We start from the raw sequence: 13,318 nt of genomic DNA, 5'->3' as shown, positions 1-13,318 counted from the left end.
TTCTTGACGGTTCTAAGCTGTTGTTACCACTTATACTCTTGACGGTTCTAAACTGTCATGTAAAATTGAATACTTGACGGTCATAAACTGTAAACGTTCACATTTCTTGACTTTTTAGCAACCGTTAGGAACTTTTTCTTTCTTGACACTTGATTCAGTGACGGTTTTAGAACCGTCAAGAGAGTCTATTTTTGTAGCAGTGATTTAAAAGCAGATAACGCTCTGACTATCCGATAGTCATTTGATAGTCGTCTGATATCATTAACTACTTGTCATATTTGTCATATTCGCAATATATAAAAAAGAGGTGTATGAGTTGTTTTTCTAATTTTTTTTGTCATCTAATGCAATTTTTCTTTTATAGCTGCTCTCTTCTCTTTCTCCATTGTTCACTTTGAATCAAACATCATTTTTTTTCGTCCTTTTCTGCTTTCATGTTTCTTGCTTTACTATCACTCTCTCAAGTTGGAATTAATATTTTAAAACGCTTAAGGGAACCTTGGTGTTTTTCTCATAGAGATGAGGCGACATTTAAAAATCATTTATGCTTACTATTTTAGTAGGCCTAATGTATGGCTGTAACGCCCCGACAATTTCGAATTTAATTTATTATCTTAAGTGTAGTTATTGAAATTTTGGGTGTTTTGAATTAAATGATTTATGAACATTTGATTTTTAGACATCAAGAAAATATCTATGCGTGATATTTATTTGGGAAAAGATTAAGGTGATTGGGTGATTTTTGAAATATTTTATATGGAGATTGTGGGCTTAATAAAAAAGAGATTAAGTGGATTTAATTGATTAAATTAGGGAAAGAGAAAAGAAGAATAATATTAAGCCTATTATTATTATTATTATTATTATTATTATTATTATTATTATTTATTATTATTATTATTATTATTATTATTATTATTATTATTATTATTATTATTATCATTATCATTATCATTATCATTATCATGATTATCATTATCATTATTATCATTATTATCATTATCATTATTATCATTATCATCATCATTATTATTATTATTATCTAGGGACTTTTTCAAAGAAAATTGGGTCATGTTTAGAATTAAAAAACCCCTAAACTATTTGGTAAAATAAATTATTTTTCCATCTACCAAATCACATTTTCATTTATTTTAACATCCAAAAACTATTTTAATGGACTAGTTGTACCAAACACAAAAAGAAAAAAACAACTATAAAGAAAACCTTAACATTCTTTTTATATATATATATATTTAAAGTTATATTTTAAACTTTTTGGAAAGTTAACAAATATTTTTTACATAGAACACTAACTATTTTAATCTAAAGCTAAAAATAAGGCCTTTTTTTTAAACTTATTTTAAAAATTTAAGGATATTTTTTTATATAAAATATAATGTTTATAAGCGTTTTTTATAATTTAACCAGTAAAATAAAATGAAGAAGATAGGATAAATTTATACTTATAAATTAAAATTTATTATAAATAATAAAACTGCTAAGAGTATTTACAAAATATAATAAAATGTATGAATTTAGCAATGATAATTCTATAAATGTCATTAATGTATAAAATCAAAAATTTTAATATATTTTGTAAATATTTTATAAAAAATTTGGTTCATACAATTGAAAATGTGTCTAATAATTTAAGATTTAAATAAGTTAACGTGAGACTATAAATTAGTATTTTTTTTGTTATTAAAAATTTAATATTTTTCTTAATTTTTATTAAGAAACTTTTTTAAAAACTTTCATGTAACAAAAACATCAAACTATTTACGGTTACAGAGCGCATAAAGTTAGTCATTTTTTAAATATTATAGGTTTGTCTTTCGATCATTTTTTCTTACTCGCGATTTCTTTCGTCGTCTTTCGTTTTTTTTTTTTTGCTGCGATTTCTTTCCGTCGTATTTCTTCTTTTTCTCTCTTTTTTTTTTTGCTATGATTTCTTTTCATCGTCTTTCTTCTTTTTTTATTCTTTTTTTATGTCGTTTAATCTTTCCATTGTCTTTTTCCTTCGTTTCCTCTAAAGAATCTTGAAAAAAATCATTTAGATTGGAGTAACAAAATTAAACGATATAATTGAAATGATAAATTATAGTCATATCTAAACAATCGCTAAACGATCGTAAATATATTACAACGCGTGGTTGATGGGTCATTTTTGTATTTTACACGGTGTGTGTCGGTGCTTTTTTTGTTTTCGAAATTGTTCTAAATACTTGCCACCTTGTTATACTTTTGAAAAGACCTCAGACTTTTTTTTAATAACAAAAATAAAAAGAAAAAAAACTTTAAATGAGGTAAAAGGAATTTATTGTCTATATTCCAAAATAGTCTTTTTATTTATTTACTCCTTAAAAATTATTTGTAAAAGAATTAGTTAATAAATATTCTGTTAATACTCCAATTGTTCTGTTCTCTATTATCGAAGAACTCAAACAAGGAGACGATCTCCAATGGAAGAACACTTCCCTCTGCCCCAATCCGCCATGAAACAAGATTTCGGGAAATTGCAATATGGGTATCATCAATCTCTTTCTTTTTTCCTTTTTCTTCCTCTTCTTCTTCATTGCTACCTTCACTTGTGACTTCTTTTCGATTTCATTTAGATGCGAGCATTACAGGAGACGGTGCAAAATCCGAGCTCCATGCTGCGACCAAATCTTCACCTGTCGCCACTGCCACAACGAGGCCATGGTCTTTCCGCCCCTCTCTCTATGTCTTTTCCTTGCGTGCGTTGTTTGTTAGAGATTTATATTATATAAGGGTTATGTTTTTTCCATTATGTTGTTGAACTCGAGCTTTCAGTAATTGTGATTTTCTGAAACTTTTGTTGATTTTAGACCTCGCTGAGCAATCCTAGAAAACACGTTTGCCTAACCCTTAAGCATGGAGCTTGGGTTTGTGATTGTTTTATTATTTAAATATCTTAAATATGTTGAAAATGCGTACTTTAATAGCTTAGAAATGAGTAAAATGTATGCAATCTATTATATGAATATTGTGAACACTGTACATACTTAATAATATGTGCTGCTGAAAACATGACCTAACTAAAACCAGACTTGCCTAGCCCTTAGAGTACAGCCAGTTAGGTCAAGTAGAATGCGTTGAGTTCCCTCAGTATCAGAACTTGTGTGGGGAACTCTTCACTCTTGGCCTAACCAAAACCAGACCTGCCTTGCCCTTAGAGTTCAGCCGGTTAGGTCAAGTAGAATGCGTTGGGCTCCCTCAGTATCAGAACTTGTGTGGGGAACTCTTTGCTTTTGGCCTAACCAAAACCAGACCTGCCTAGCCCTTAGAGTCCAGCCGGTTAGGTCGAGTAAAATGCGTTGCGCTCCCTCAGTATCAGAACTTGTGTGGGGAACTCTTTGCTTTTGGCCTAACCAAAACCAGACCTGCCTAGCCCTTAGAGTCCAGCCGGTTAGGTCGAGTAAAATGCGTTGGGCTCCCTCAGTATCAGAACTTGTGTGGGGAACACTTCGCTTTTGGCCTAACCAAAGCCAGACCTGCCTAGCCCTTAGAGTCCAGCCGGTTAGGTCGAGTAAAATGCGTTGGGCTCCCTCAGTATCAGAACTTGTGTGGGGAACACTTCGCTTTTGGCCTAACCAAAACCAGACCTGCCTAGCCCTTAGAGTCCAGCCGGATAGGTCGAGTAAAATGCGTTGGGCTCCCTCAGTATCAGAACTTGTGTGGGGAACTCTTTGCATTCATTATGATTATATCACTGGTAAAGGTAGGATTATCAAAAGAAAAAACTTCACAATTAGTTTTCTCAAGATGAAAAATAAGTATCATAAAAAAAATAATTATCGATAATTATAAAATTTTGTGAAATATATTATGATATATAATAATTGTCATTAATCGATTCAAAATTGAATATTTTTTGTACTATTATGTCTATTAATGACAATTATAAAACGTTAAAGAAGGCTATATAATGATTTTTTTTCTTTCGGTTGAGAATATGTAAATCGTGACATTTTATTGTCAAGAATATTTGAATCACGACAAATATTTTTTGTCAACAAATGTTCTATCACGATACGACATGTACTTATTGTCACATAATCCATACATGCAACTTTTATAATGTCATATTACATGTTTTGTATAGTTTCTTTAAATCTTGTCATTACACACATAATTTTCACCCTCAACTGATTAACATGTAAATAAAAAGTTTCATATATAACAATAACATAGATAACGTTTTATATATAACATAGATAACGTTTTTTTTTAAGTACAAATAGCCTATGGAATGTTCCCAAAGGGACAAATACAATCAAATTAGTAACTAAAGTTCGGTAACTAAGTACAATCTAAACAAGCCTCAAATAAATACTTTGGAATCAAAAATTTTCCACTAACTTTACGAAATTTCTTATAATTCAATCAAAGAGTCCAATGGATTCTTGTAAAACCTTGTAAGAAAAAAAAATCATTTTAAAGCATGCACAAGTCTACACATTAGTATTGACGATAATAATATTAGGATAACTTTTGTAATATATAACACAAAGTACAAATTCTTAACCAAATAAAGACAAATTATGCTTTAACATCTTTATAAACCACAAAATAACAATTCACGTAAGCGAAGTCTAACTCCGATGAAAATTCCTATTGAAATATCCTAAAGAAAAAAAAAAAAAACAAACAAAACGAAAGTGGTCATCTTCTTTTTATATGTACACTTATTATACAACCAACATTATGGTTATTCTCTGGTTACATATATGATATGTAACTAGTGTGTATTCTTTCACTTATGGACAAGAAGAAGTAAGATAGTAATAATAATAAAGAAACATCTGCTATTTACATTCCACCTAGTGAATTGATGCATGGTTGATCCGAAAAAATACAAAGAATAAACCAAATTTTTTTAGAAAAAAAAAACTGTACATAAAAAGAAGGAAGTAAGAGAGAAAAGAAATTTTCTCATTATTACACCTTCAAATATTTCTAAACTTTATATTGTTTTGTAATATAATTATTTTTCCATTTTTTCAAATTATGTTCTTGTATCAATGTTTAGGCATCCATTTACAACAGATATCTAAATATTATCGTACTTTATAGAAACTGTGATTAAAAATGACAATCATATATAGTCTAATTAAGTTACAGTAGAAGTTTCATTAATTAATTATAACAACTTACATCACTTTTTTTTTTAAATTTTCATAGAAATTAATATTTTCATGAAAGTGAGATCTCAAAACTATCAAATAGACTTCTATTTTGTAAATATTTTTAGCAGTTTTGACATTATTATGAGTCCGACTACTCAACGATGTCCTAAACTTAAACTCTAATGGAAAAGGAAACCACCCACTACGATATTGCAAACCCTAATGGCTTTGATATTATATAGTCAATAATTTAGAGAAAAGTATTTCTTATTCATATAGAATCAGAGTAAATTTCCAAAACGAAAATTTTCCTTTAAAACATACTATAATTAGTCAAACAAAAAAGAGTGTTAATAGTCAAATATAATTTTTAGTTGACAATTAATTAGCTGTGTTAATTATGACAATAATTATAAAAAAATTAAATTAAGACTATGATCTTAACTTAAAATTTAAGTTTTTATTTTAGATAGAGAGAAAATTGGTATAAAATTTAAATTAAGAAGAATATTCTTGAACTCTTTTTAAGTTCTAAGGGTATTTTTGAAATAAAACTTCAACGGTTTTAATATAAAAGTAACGGTTTTTGAATAATTTTAAAAGTTTAAGAATATTTAGAATTATTTATTTTAAATTAGTTCTACATTTGCTCCTATAAATTCTGAATTAAAATTTAAAAGCGTTTTATGAAACAAAAAAATCAGATTTATTTATGTTTACAAATAAATGTTTTGCTCTTTATACGGTAGAAGTCCTATTAACACTATTTCAAATTTCAAAAAAACCTTTATTCTCTCTCCTTTGAAACCCTCCCTTCACAGCTTCTCTCATTTATAATTTCTTCACGTTTCTTCTCAACGGCACTCTCTCTCCCCTCTCCCTCTCTCTCCTCCTCCCCTTCTCTCTCGCTCTCTTGTCTCCTTCGTCTTCCTCGTCTTCCTCGTCTTCCTCGTCTTCACTCTTCCTATCTCTCAATTTCCATTCTCTAAAATGAAGCATGCACCCAAGAAACCCATACCCATGTCGCCGATCCACTGCCATCTTCTATTCCTAGCGCTAACGGCGCCGGAATCAAGGGCGGCAGACCCCTCGGAAACCTACATCGTCTTCCAAAGAAAATGATTCACCGTCCGATCCCAATTCATGGTTCCCGATTTCAAACCCTCGCCGACTAAGTTGAAGAGCCTGCTCTCTCTTCTAACCCACTTAAGCGGAAGCTCAGTATGGAGACCCTTCTTGAGAATTCCATCCCTGGGTTGTCTGATTCTATTGCGAAGGTAGTTTACGTGGTGTGATTATTGGGGTTTTGGTATATTTTTGTTTTAATTTGGGTGGTGAAATGATATTTTCCTGTAATATGAAAAATTAATTTCGTCTTATGCTGAATCATCTCACAGATTAGAGAAGATGTAAAATCTGGTGTAGAAAATTTAACAGAGGAGTGTGTATCCACAATGGCAGACGTTACTCGGCTTCTAATGAAGGTTTTTATCTTCCTCGTGCTAATATGCGCACCTAAGGGTCACCCCTATCCATGGAAGTACGGAGGTAAGTTTCCCTTTTGGAATTCAAGTTCTGTATTTCTCGTTGGAGTTTAAGAGGCATTTTTGTTGTTGTTCTTCTTCTTGCATAACTGTGGTTGTGGAATTTGGGTTCTAAGAAGTGAAAGAACTTGTATTATAGTTTTCTGTGGTAAAAGGAATTGAACCCACTTGCCATGTGTTCACTCAATTTGATTTTTTACTGTAATTTGAGTCAGTTATGGTCATTTTCAAGGGGTTCAACTGCATCCGGGAAGTTGGGAAGGCGTCAAAAGGGATTTTTTAAGCCAGAACTGACTTCTCTCACTTTCTTTCTTTGCACTACTAACTTCCAAAGTTTTTGTGACTGTTAGAAGTTTCATCAAGTGTTTGTGTTTGTGTTTGCTACTTGGTTATGCTTCATAATTGCTTTAGGTTCACAAAAATACTATAACCTGTAGCCCTGTAATTCTATCCATTTCAGGAGTTCGAAACCTTTTTGTGTGTAGGAACTAACACAAATTCAACATTTCTAAAGTAAAAAGAAGTTGGGTTTATAGAAAATATAGTGCCATTTGGTTGAGTTATGACTACTTTTGAAGATGGTTTTATTTTAACTAATGACTGCATTCGCTAGTTTGTTTTTTTTGGTACTTCATTCACTGTCCATTTTCTCTCCATGGTCGAGTTTCTCTCCCCTCATTTATTTTTTATAACATTCATTAGATCACTCTTTAAATTATTCAATTACAAAGGAAAGACTACTTCAATTCATTGTCAGTAAACTATTTTTTTCCTTTAGTAACAATTGCTCACATCATATTGTCATTTCTCTATGTATTGTCTATAGACCAGGGTGAATTCTAGTTCTCTTCTAAGATAAAATAATTACCAGCTAATCATTTAGGAAATATTTCAGTTAAATGGCTCTTGGGTTGTCAACTGTACTATTTTTTATCTGTTTTCTGTGTGCGGTTGAAATTCTTCTGATGTACCCCATCTCCTGTGATTCTCTTCTTCAAAATCAAATAGTAGAAGTATTTGTTGGTTCATCTGTTCCACTTGCTTTGTCCCCTGTCCAGGAGTCCAGAAAGTTTTCACCTGCAACACAGTGAAAGCAAACCTTCGTCTATCGAAGAAACACGCTCATGAGAACATTGAGATCAATTTCAACAAGCTTTACTACTAGTTTTGATAAGCTTACGAGTTTTGGAAACATAAGATTTGATCGAGAAGTTAGGAGTGAAGGTTTGGGATATCTTGAAAAGATTGCATTTTTTTCTTGTATTTGAGGCCCCTTGAAATTTTGTTGTTTGTTGCCCTCTTGTTTTCTGGAGCTTCTTTCCTACAATGACTAAGATTGTTGGTACTCTGGGTCCTAACTCTCGATCTGTACAAGTTATTTCTGCTTGTTTGACGGCTGGAATGTCTGGTATGGTTGGGCTTCCTTAGCAACTCTCCCTTTGTTTCTAGTGGGTAATGCGTTTGAGTTATAGTAGGGAACTTTTGTTTTTCTATTCTTTCTTTGGTGGCTGCTAGTTGCTCGGTTCGACATTTCATGGGGCAGTCCAGATTACCATCAAGAGACTTTGGAAAATTTGAAGATTGCTGTTAAAAGCACCAAGAAACTTTGTGCTGTACGTTCGTTTTTAATACATTTGAGTGTATATTTTATCATTTGAACTTTCCTACCATTTTCTTAGTAACTTGGCCAAAGAATAAGTAAGCTAATTCTTCTGCTTTTTTCAGGTTATGCTGGATACAGCGGGTCCTGAGGTGTTGGTTACTAAAGTGAGAAATCTATCTCTCTTCAGGAAGATGGGTTTGTTGTTCTAACACCCAATCAAGAACTAGAGGCATCTTCGGAGCTGCTACCTACAAATTATGGTGGACTTTCAAAGGTTGGGAAATACTATAAAACTTCATACTACTTGTGGAACATTTTAGATCATGCCAAATCCACAGCCAAACAAGGAAAATCTGTAGCCCTGAAGTTCAGGAAAAACTTTCTATGAATTAAAGTTTTATTTTAAATTGATATTGAAAAGCCCCTCGTATATTTCTAGAAGTGGCTGTTTGTTGTTATACAAGAAAATAAAACAAACAAATAATTAAATCCAAACTATTATTTAATCTAAAATCATCAACTAAACTAATGTTAACTGACTATACTAATGATTTAATTACTTGTCTGCATCGTGTCTGTTGCCTGATGCAATTTACTCAGTCAAAATTGCATCGTATCAAGACACGTGAGTTTTTCATTAAAAATTGATAAGAGGTTAAGATTTTAATATTCTTTAGTTTATGCAAATAAGATATTTTGCAAAGTCAAAGTTTATAAAAGATGGGCGTTCTTTCATTCACTGCATTGATTATACAATAATCTCCTTCATATTACTAAACTTGAAATTTTCTTATATAGGTCGTTAAGAAAGGAGACACCCTTTTTCTTGGTCAGTACCTCTTTACTGGAAGTGAAACATCTGTCTGGTTGGAGGTAATGGGGCATATTGGTAGGGATCTTCAAATTTTTTTTCACTGTAAGGAATCGTGGTAAATGATGTTATGCTGAGTTATGTCTGTCGGGGATTTATCAGGTTTTCGAAGTGAAAGGAGATGATGTTGGTTGTGTGGTAAAGAACTCTGCCACGTTGGTTGGTACAATGTACACTTTGCATGCTGCTGAAATTCACATTGATCTTCCAACACTTACTGAGAAAGGCAAAGAGTAACATTCTTCAGTTTCCTGTTTGTTATGTCTGTTAAGTCTCTTTGATTGCTTGCAATTAGCTTATACAACCTTAACATGATTGGTAGCTCATAGTATTTTTTGATGCTGACTGGTGACTTTAGATCATAGCTACGTGGGGAGTAAAAAACAAGATTGACTTCCTCTCTCTGTCACATGCTAGACATGTGGAAGATGTTTGACAAGTATTATTTCCTTGCATTGAGTCTTCACTTTAAACAAATGATCAATTGTGGGTGATTTGACTATGTTGATTATTACAATAGAGGATATTGATTGCTAAATTAAATTTTTATGTAGGCTCGACAATTTCTTTCTAAGCTAGGTGACCTTAACCAAACTCAAATATTTGCAAAGATTGAAAGTGTAGAGGTAAGTCATTGTCAGCTCACATGGTTACGTTAGGATTGATTATTTCTGTTTTCTACATTGTTACAGGTGTTTTTGTTTCAGAAAACTGCCCTTTATAGATGTAATATGGCTGGAAAGCCTGCTGTTTTAACTCGTGTGGTAGACAGCATGACTAACAACTTGAGACCTACACGTGCAGTAGCTACTGATGTTGCCAATGCTGTACTTGATGGTGAGTTATTCAATTTTTAAATCTCTATTGTTTAAAGACCGAAGATGTAGGGATTTTTTAAGTCATGGTTCTTTTTAATGATGCTGAAGATTGAATCAGGGTTCTTAGTTCCATTCTTGACAGGGGATATGATTGTATGACGTTTTTTTATAACCTGTCTTCTCATGAGTTTGCAGGAAGTGATGCAATTCTTCTTGGGGCTGAGACATTGTGTGGATTACATCCAGTAGAAACCGTTTCAACCGTTAGTAGAATATGTGCTGAGGTAATTTGTGTGTGTATGAGATAGAAACACAGCTTTTAAACCCTAAGCTTTATGTAGTATAAGGTATTTCCATTCCTTTATTCATTACTATTTCATTAATGAATTAATGAAGGCACAACTTTAATTTGGAGAAAACAAACATTTAACGTGAGGTCATGAGTGCACTAAAAGGACTACAAAAGGGCTTGTTAAAGGGAAGTAGAAGGCAAACCATACATGAAAATAAAACACAAACCCTTGCCGGGAAAGGATAAAGTTACAAGTAAAACAAAGGAATATCTCTAAAAGTGGAGGTTGTTATCGCCAAAGAAAATGCTGCATGCTTTCCGTTATAACCACCATTTAGTGCTGCATTCTTTTGTTACTCTGTTAAGTCTCTTTAGGTAAGTTTCTCCCCCATAAAAAGAACTAAAAAGTTTCTTTGATACTATTTAAAGTAAAAAGAGAAGGGAAAACATTCTAAAATCCTGTGCACTAAGGGGCTCGTGAGTTAGAAAAAGTTCACCAAACTGAAGGTGGAACCTTGACAGAGTCCATAGTTTCTCCCCATCCCCTTTCTTTTAATAAGAACTCTTGCATTTCTCCCTATCCGCATTTGTCCCATTATTACCTTGATTCTTTTAACATCGAAACAGAATTTTTTTGTTGATCAAATGAAAATATTACCAAGGAACTAAGGAAGTTACGGAAAACTTCCAATCGAGGAATTCAAACATCCCAAAGATAGAAACAAATAATTACAATAAAATCTCAACACTCCACCCAAATGATAAAATAAAAACCATAAGCTACCCAGTTCTGAAGTTTCAAGGAGAGTAAATTCGAAGAAAGCTAACCTACCTAAGAACCATGAATTCATTTCCAAAGGAACATCTACAGTAAAGGCTATTTGCTGCGTTCAATCTCTTCCTTTATATGCCTACAAGCCATGTACGTTAATCGCCACTTTTGTGCTTGTTTTAGCATTTTCATCTTTTTTAGATGGACTACACTACACTCAAAGATTGATTTAGTTAGAATTTTGTAAGAGAAAAGGAGGGAAGATACAAAATGTCATAAACATGAAAAAGCATAAGATCGATCCGTATTCTGGTTTCAAAAAGCAGTCTTTGACCATGCTTCAAGGTGAGATAATACATAATGTCATAACCATGCTTATTCTTAATACTAGTTTATTCTTTCGTCTTTTATGTTACGATTCAGTTAGTAAAAAGGTTCATTGTCATCCTTTTGTTATGAAGTTCTTATCTTAGTGAATAGCTTTTCATGAAAATTTGGTATCAACTTCTTACCTGCTCAATTGATTATATGGCTTCCTTGGTCCAGTTTGGTTGAAGGGATTTGTTTGTTTTGCAGAACTGGGTTCAATAAATCTGGTTACAGCTTCGGAAAGGTCATTGGCATGTAGTTCAGCAACAAAGGTAGTGGTACTGGTGGGTTCAATGGCTTTTCTTTAGAATTCCTGAATGTTACAATATTATTGGTCACGAGGCCTTTCTCGTTTTTCATGCGTACATGCTCATTTATCTTGAAAACCTTTGTTGTTGTTGTTCAAACTTGGTTGAAGCTGTTGAAGACCTCGGTCAGTCTTCACTTAAACATATTTTGGACAACTTTGTGTGGATAATTGCAATTGTCTCTCTTCCTGGACGAATTTTAGCTGCTTTACGAAGGGGAAGGCAGGTTAGCCCTCTCGCTCCATTGTTTCTTGATTGTCATCTGTGCTTGTTCAACAATGATATATTTTGTTTGTGTTTCTTTTCTCTGTTTTTTTTATCATAGGTTTGTCTTTGTGGAAAATATGTATAAAGCAAAATATTCTTCAAATTACGGTAGTAGATTTTTTATAGACAACATTTCCATGACTTTCATTTGCTTGCAAGTAGGAGTTTAACTGAGTACTCAAACTACTTTTAACTAGTATGTTAGCCATAAATGGGTATGATATTAAAGTGAAAAGTTTGGAACGATCAAATAATTACGGTGTTTCTAGTAAAGATTAGAGAATCCTTAATATTCTAAAGCATAAAATATTACGTTAGTAAGTTGTTTAAGACTTCGGAAGGCAGAATCGTACCATTGGGTTCTTTGCAGCCTGAGTTATTGAACAATAGTTTGAACTATTTTACTTATTACCATCAGTTGGACAAGTGTAGTTCAACATTTTGTTTGTTCGTTTTCATTCATCAGTCTCAAGTGACTATAGTTGAAAGTTCATATAATTGACAATTGAATTTTCTCTGGTTACATGGGTTGGTGGCTTCTGGGAACTTTGCTAGTTTCAGTCAATAAGTGATTGTAGTATTGGAGTATCACATAGGCTACTTGGACAGATTATACAAAATTTGTTTTTCCCTTTTTATACTTGATAATGGTTGATTTCATGCAGTTGCAACAATTTTTTCAATTTCTGGAAATCGAGTTTGATAATGTTTTGCTGGAAAGAAAGGAGCTCCAAAAACAATTCCAGGCTGCTTTGAAGGAGCATAAGATGATGGAATTGATGTTGGACGAACTTGAAATGATACATGAAAAGGCAACCAACAAGATTGCACTCTTAGAAAGTGAGGTAATGGCCTATCTATCTCCTGTACTAAATGTTATAAATTACATTATGGATGGGTGGAACTGAGAGCAAGTATCATAGTTTTCGATAAGAAGGGGAAGGAGAAATTTATGCAATTGTTATAGGAGAGGTTGAACTTTGACATGAAATTTGGTTTACTTTTTATGAGTTGAAAGTTTGCATGTTGGTTAAGAACCGAGTGATGAACTCCATACAGTGCATTAACAAATAAAATCTCTCTCTTTCTCTCTCTTTAAATAGGTACGTATATATAGACACACAATCTGCAGTCGTATGTGAATCTATCTTTTTAGACGTTAGAATGTTCAGCAACACTGTTTGCAGTTCTGTTGACCCATCATCCATGTGTAACCTCTCTTAGAATGATATTAACACATAATAGTGTTGACGAGTTCTATAAAACATTAGATATAAATTGATTCCGAGAAATGAATCCTTTTTTCCACTTAGGTTGAGAAACT

The 13,318-nt window shown here is 32.5% G+C and overlaps 1 protein-coding gene and 1 pseudogene across 1 annotated transcript; both read left to right on the top strand.

Annotated features, from left to right (window-relative positions):
• Nucleotides 1-5,964: 5,964 nt before the first annotated feature.
• Nucleotides 5,965-7,890, top strand: LOC127150471 (uncharacterized). Its single transcript, XM_051088266.1, has 3 exons — nt 5,965-6,427; nt 6,548-6,698; nt 7,753-7,890. The coding sequence occupies exons 1-3, from the start codon at nt 6,374-6,376 to the stop codon at nt 7,857-7,859; spliced, it is 312 nt and encodes a 103-aa protein (XP_050944223.1). The 5' UTR covers nt 5,965-6,373; the 3' UTR covers nt 7,860-7,890.
• The window catches only part of LOC103504475 (pyruvate kinase 2, cytosolic-like), an 88,465-nt pseudogene continuing 82,382 nt past the window's right edge, over nt 7,236-13,318 (top strand).

This window comes from Cucumis melo, chromosome 8 (assembly GCF_025177605.1).
Source record: "Cucumis melo cultivar AY chromosome 8, USDA_Cmelo_AY_1.0, whole genome shotgun sequence".
Lineage (NCBI taxonomy): Eukaryota > Viridiplantae > Streptophyta > Magnoliopsida > Cucurbitales > Cucurbitaceae > Cucumis > Cucumis melo.
Note: the sequence above shows the minus strand (reverse complement) of the source record. Positions and strands in the feature narration are given on the sequence as shown.

Bases quoted from the DNA above. Each gene is read 5' to 3' on its own strand.
- LOC127150471 (XM_051088266.1), top strand. From the start codon at position 6,374: ATGGAGACCCTTCTTGAGAATTCCATCCCTGGGTTGTCTGATTCTATT. The intron at 6,428-6,547 runs GTAGTTTACGTG...ATCATCTCACAG, and splicing joins TGTCTGATTCTATTGCGAAG to ATTAGAGAAGATGTAAAATC. The intron at 6,699-7,752 runs GTAAGTTTCCCT...TCCCCTGTCCAG, and splicing joins CTATCCATGGAAGTACGGAG to GAGTCCAGAAAGTTTTCACC.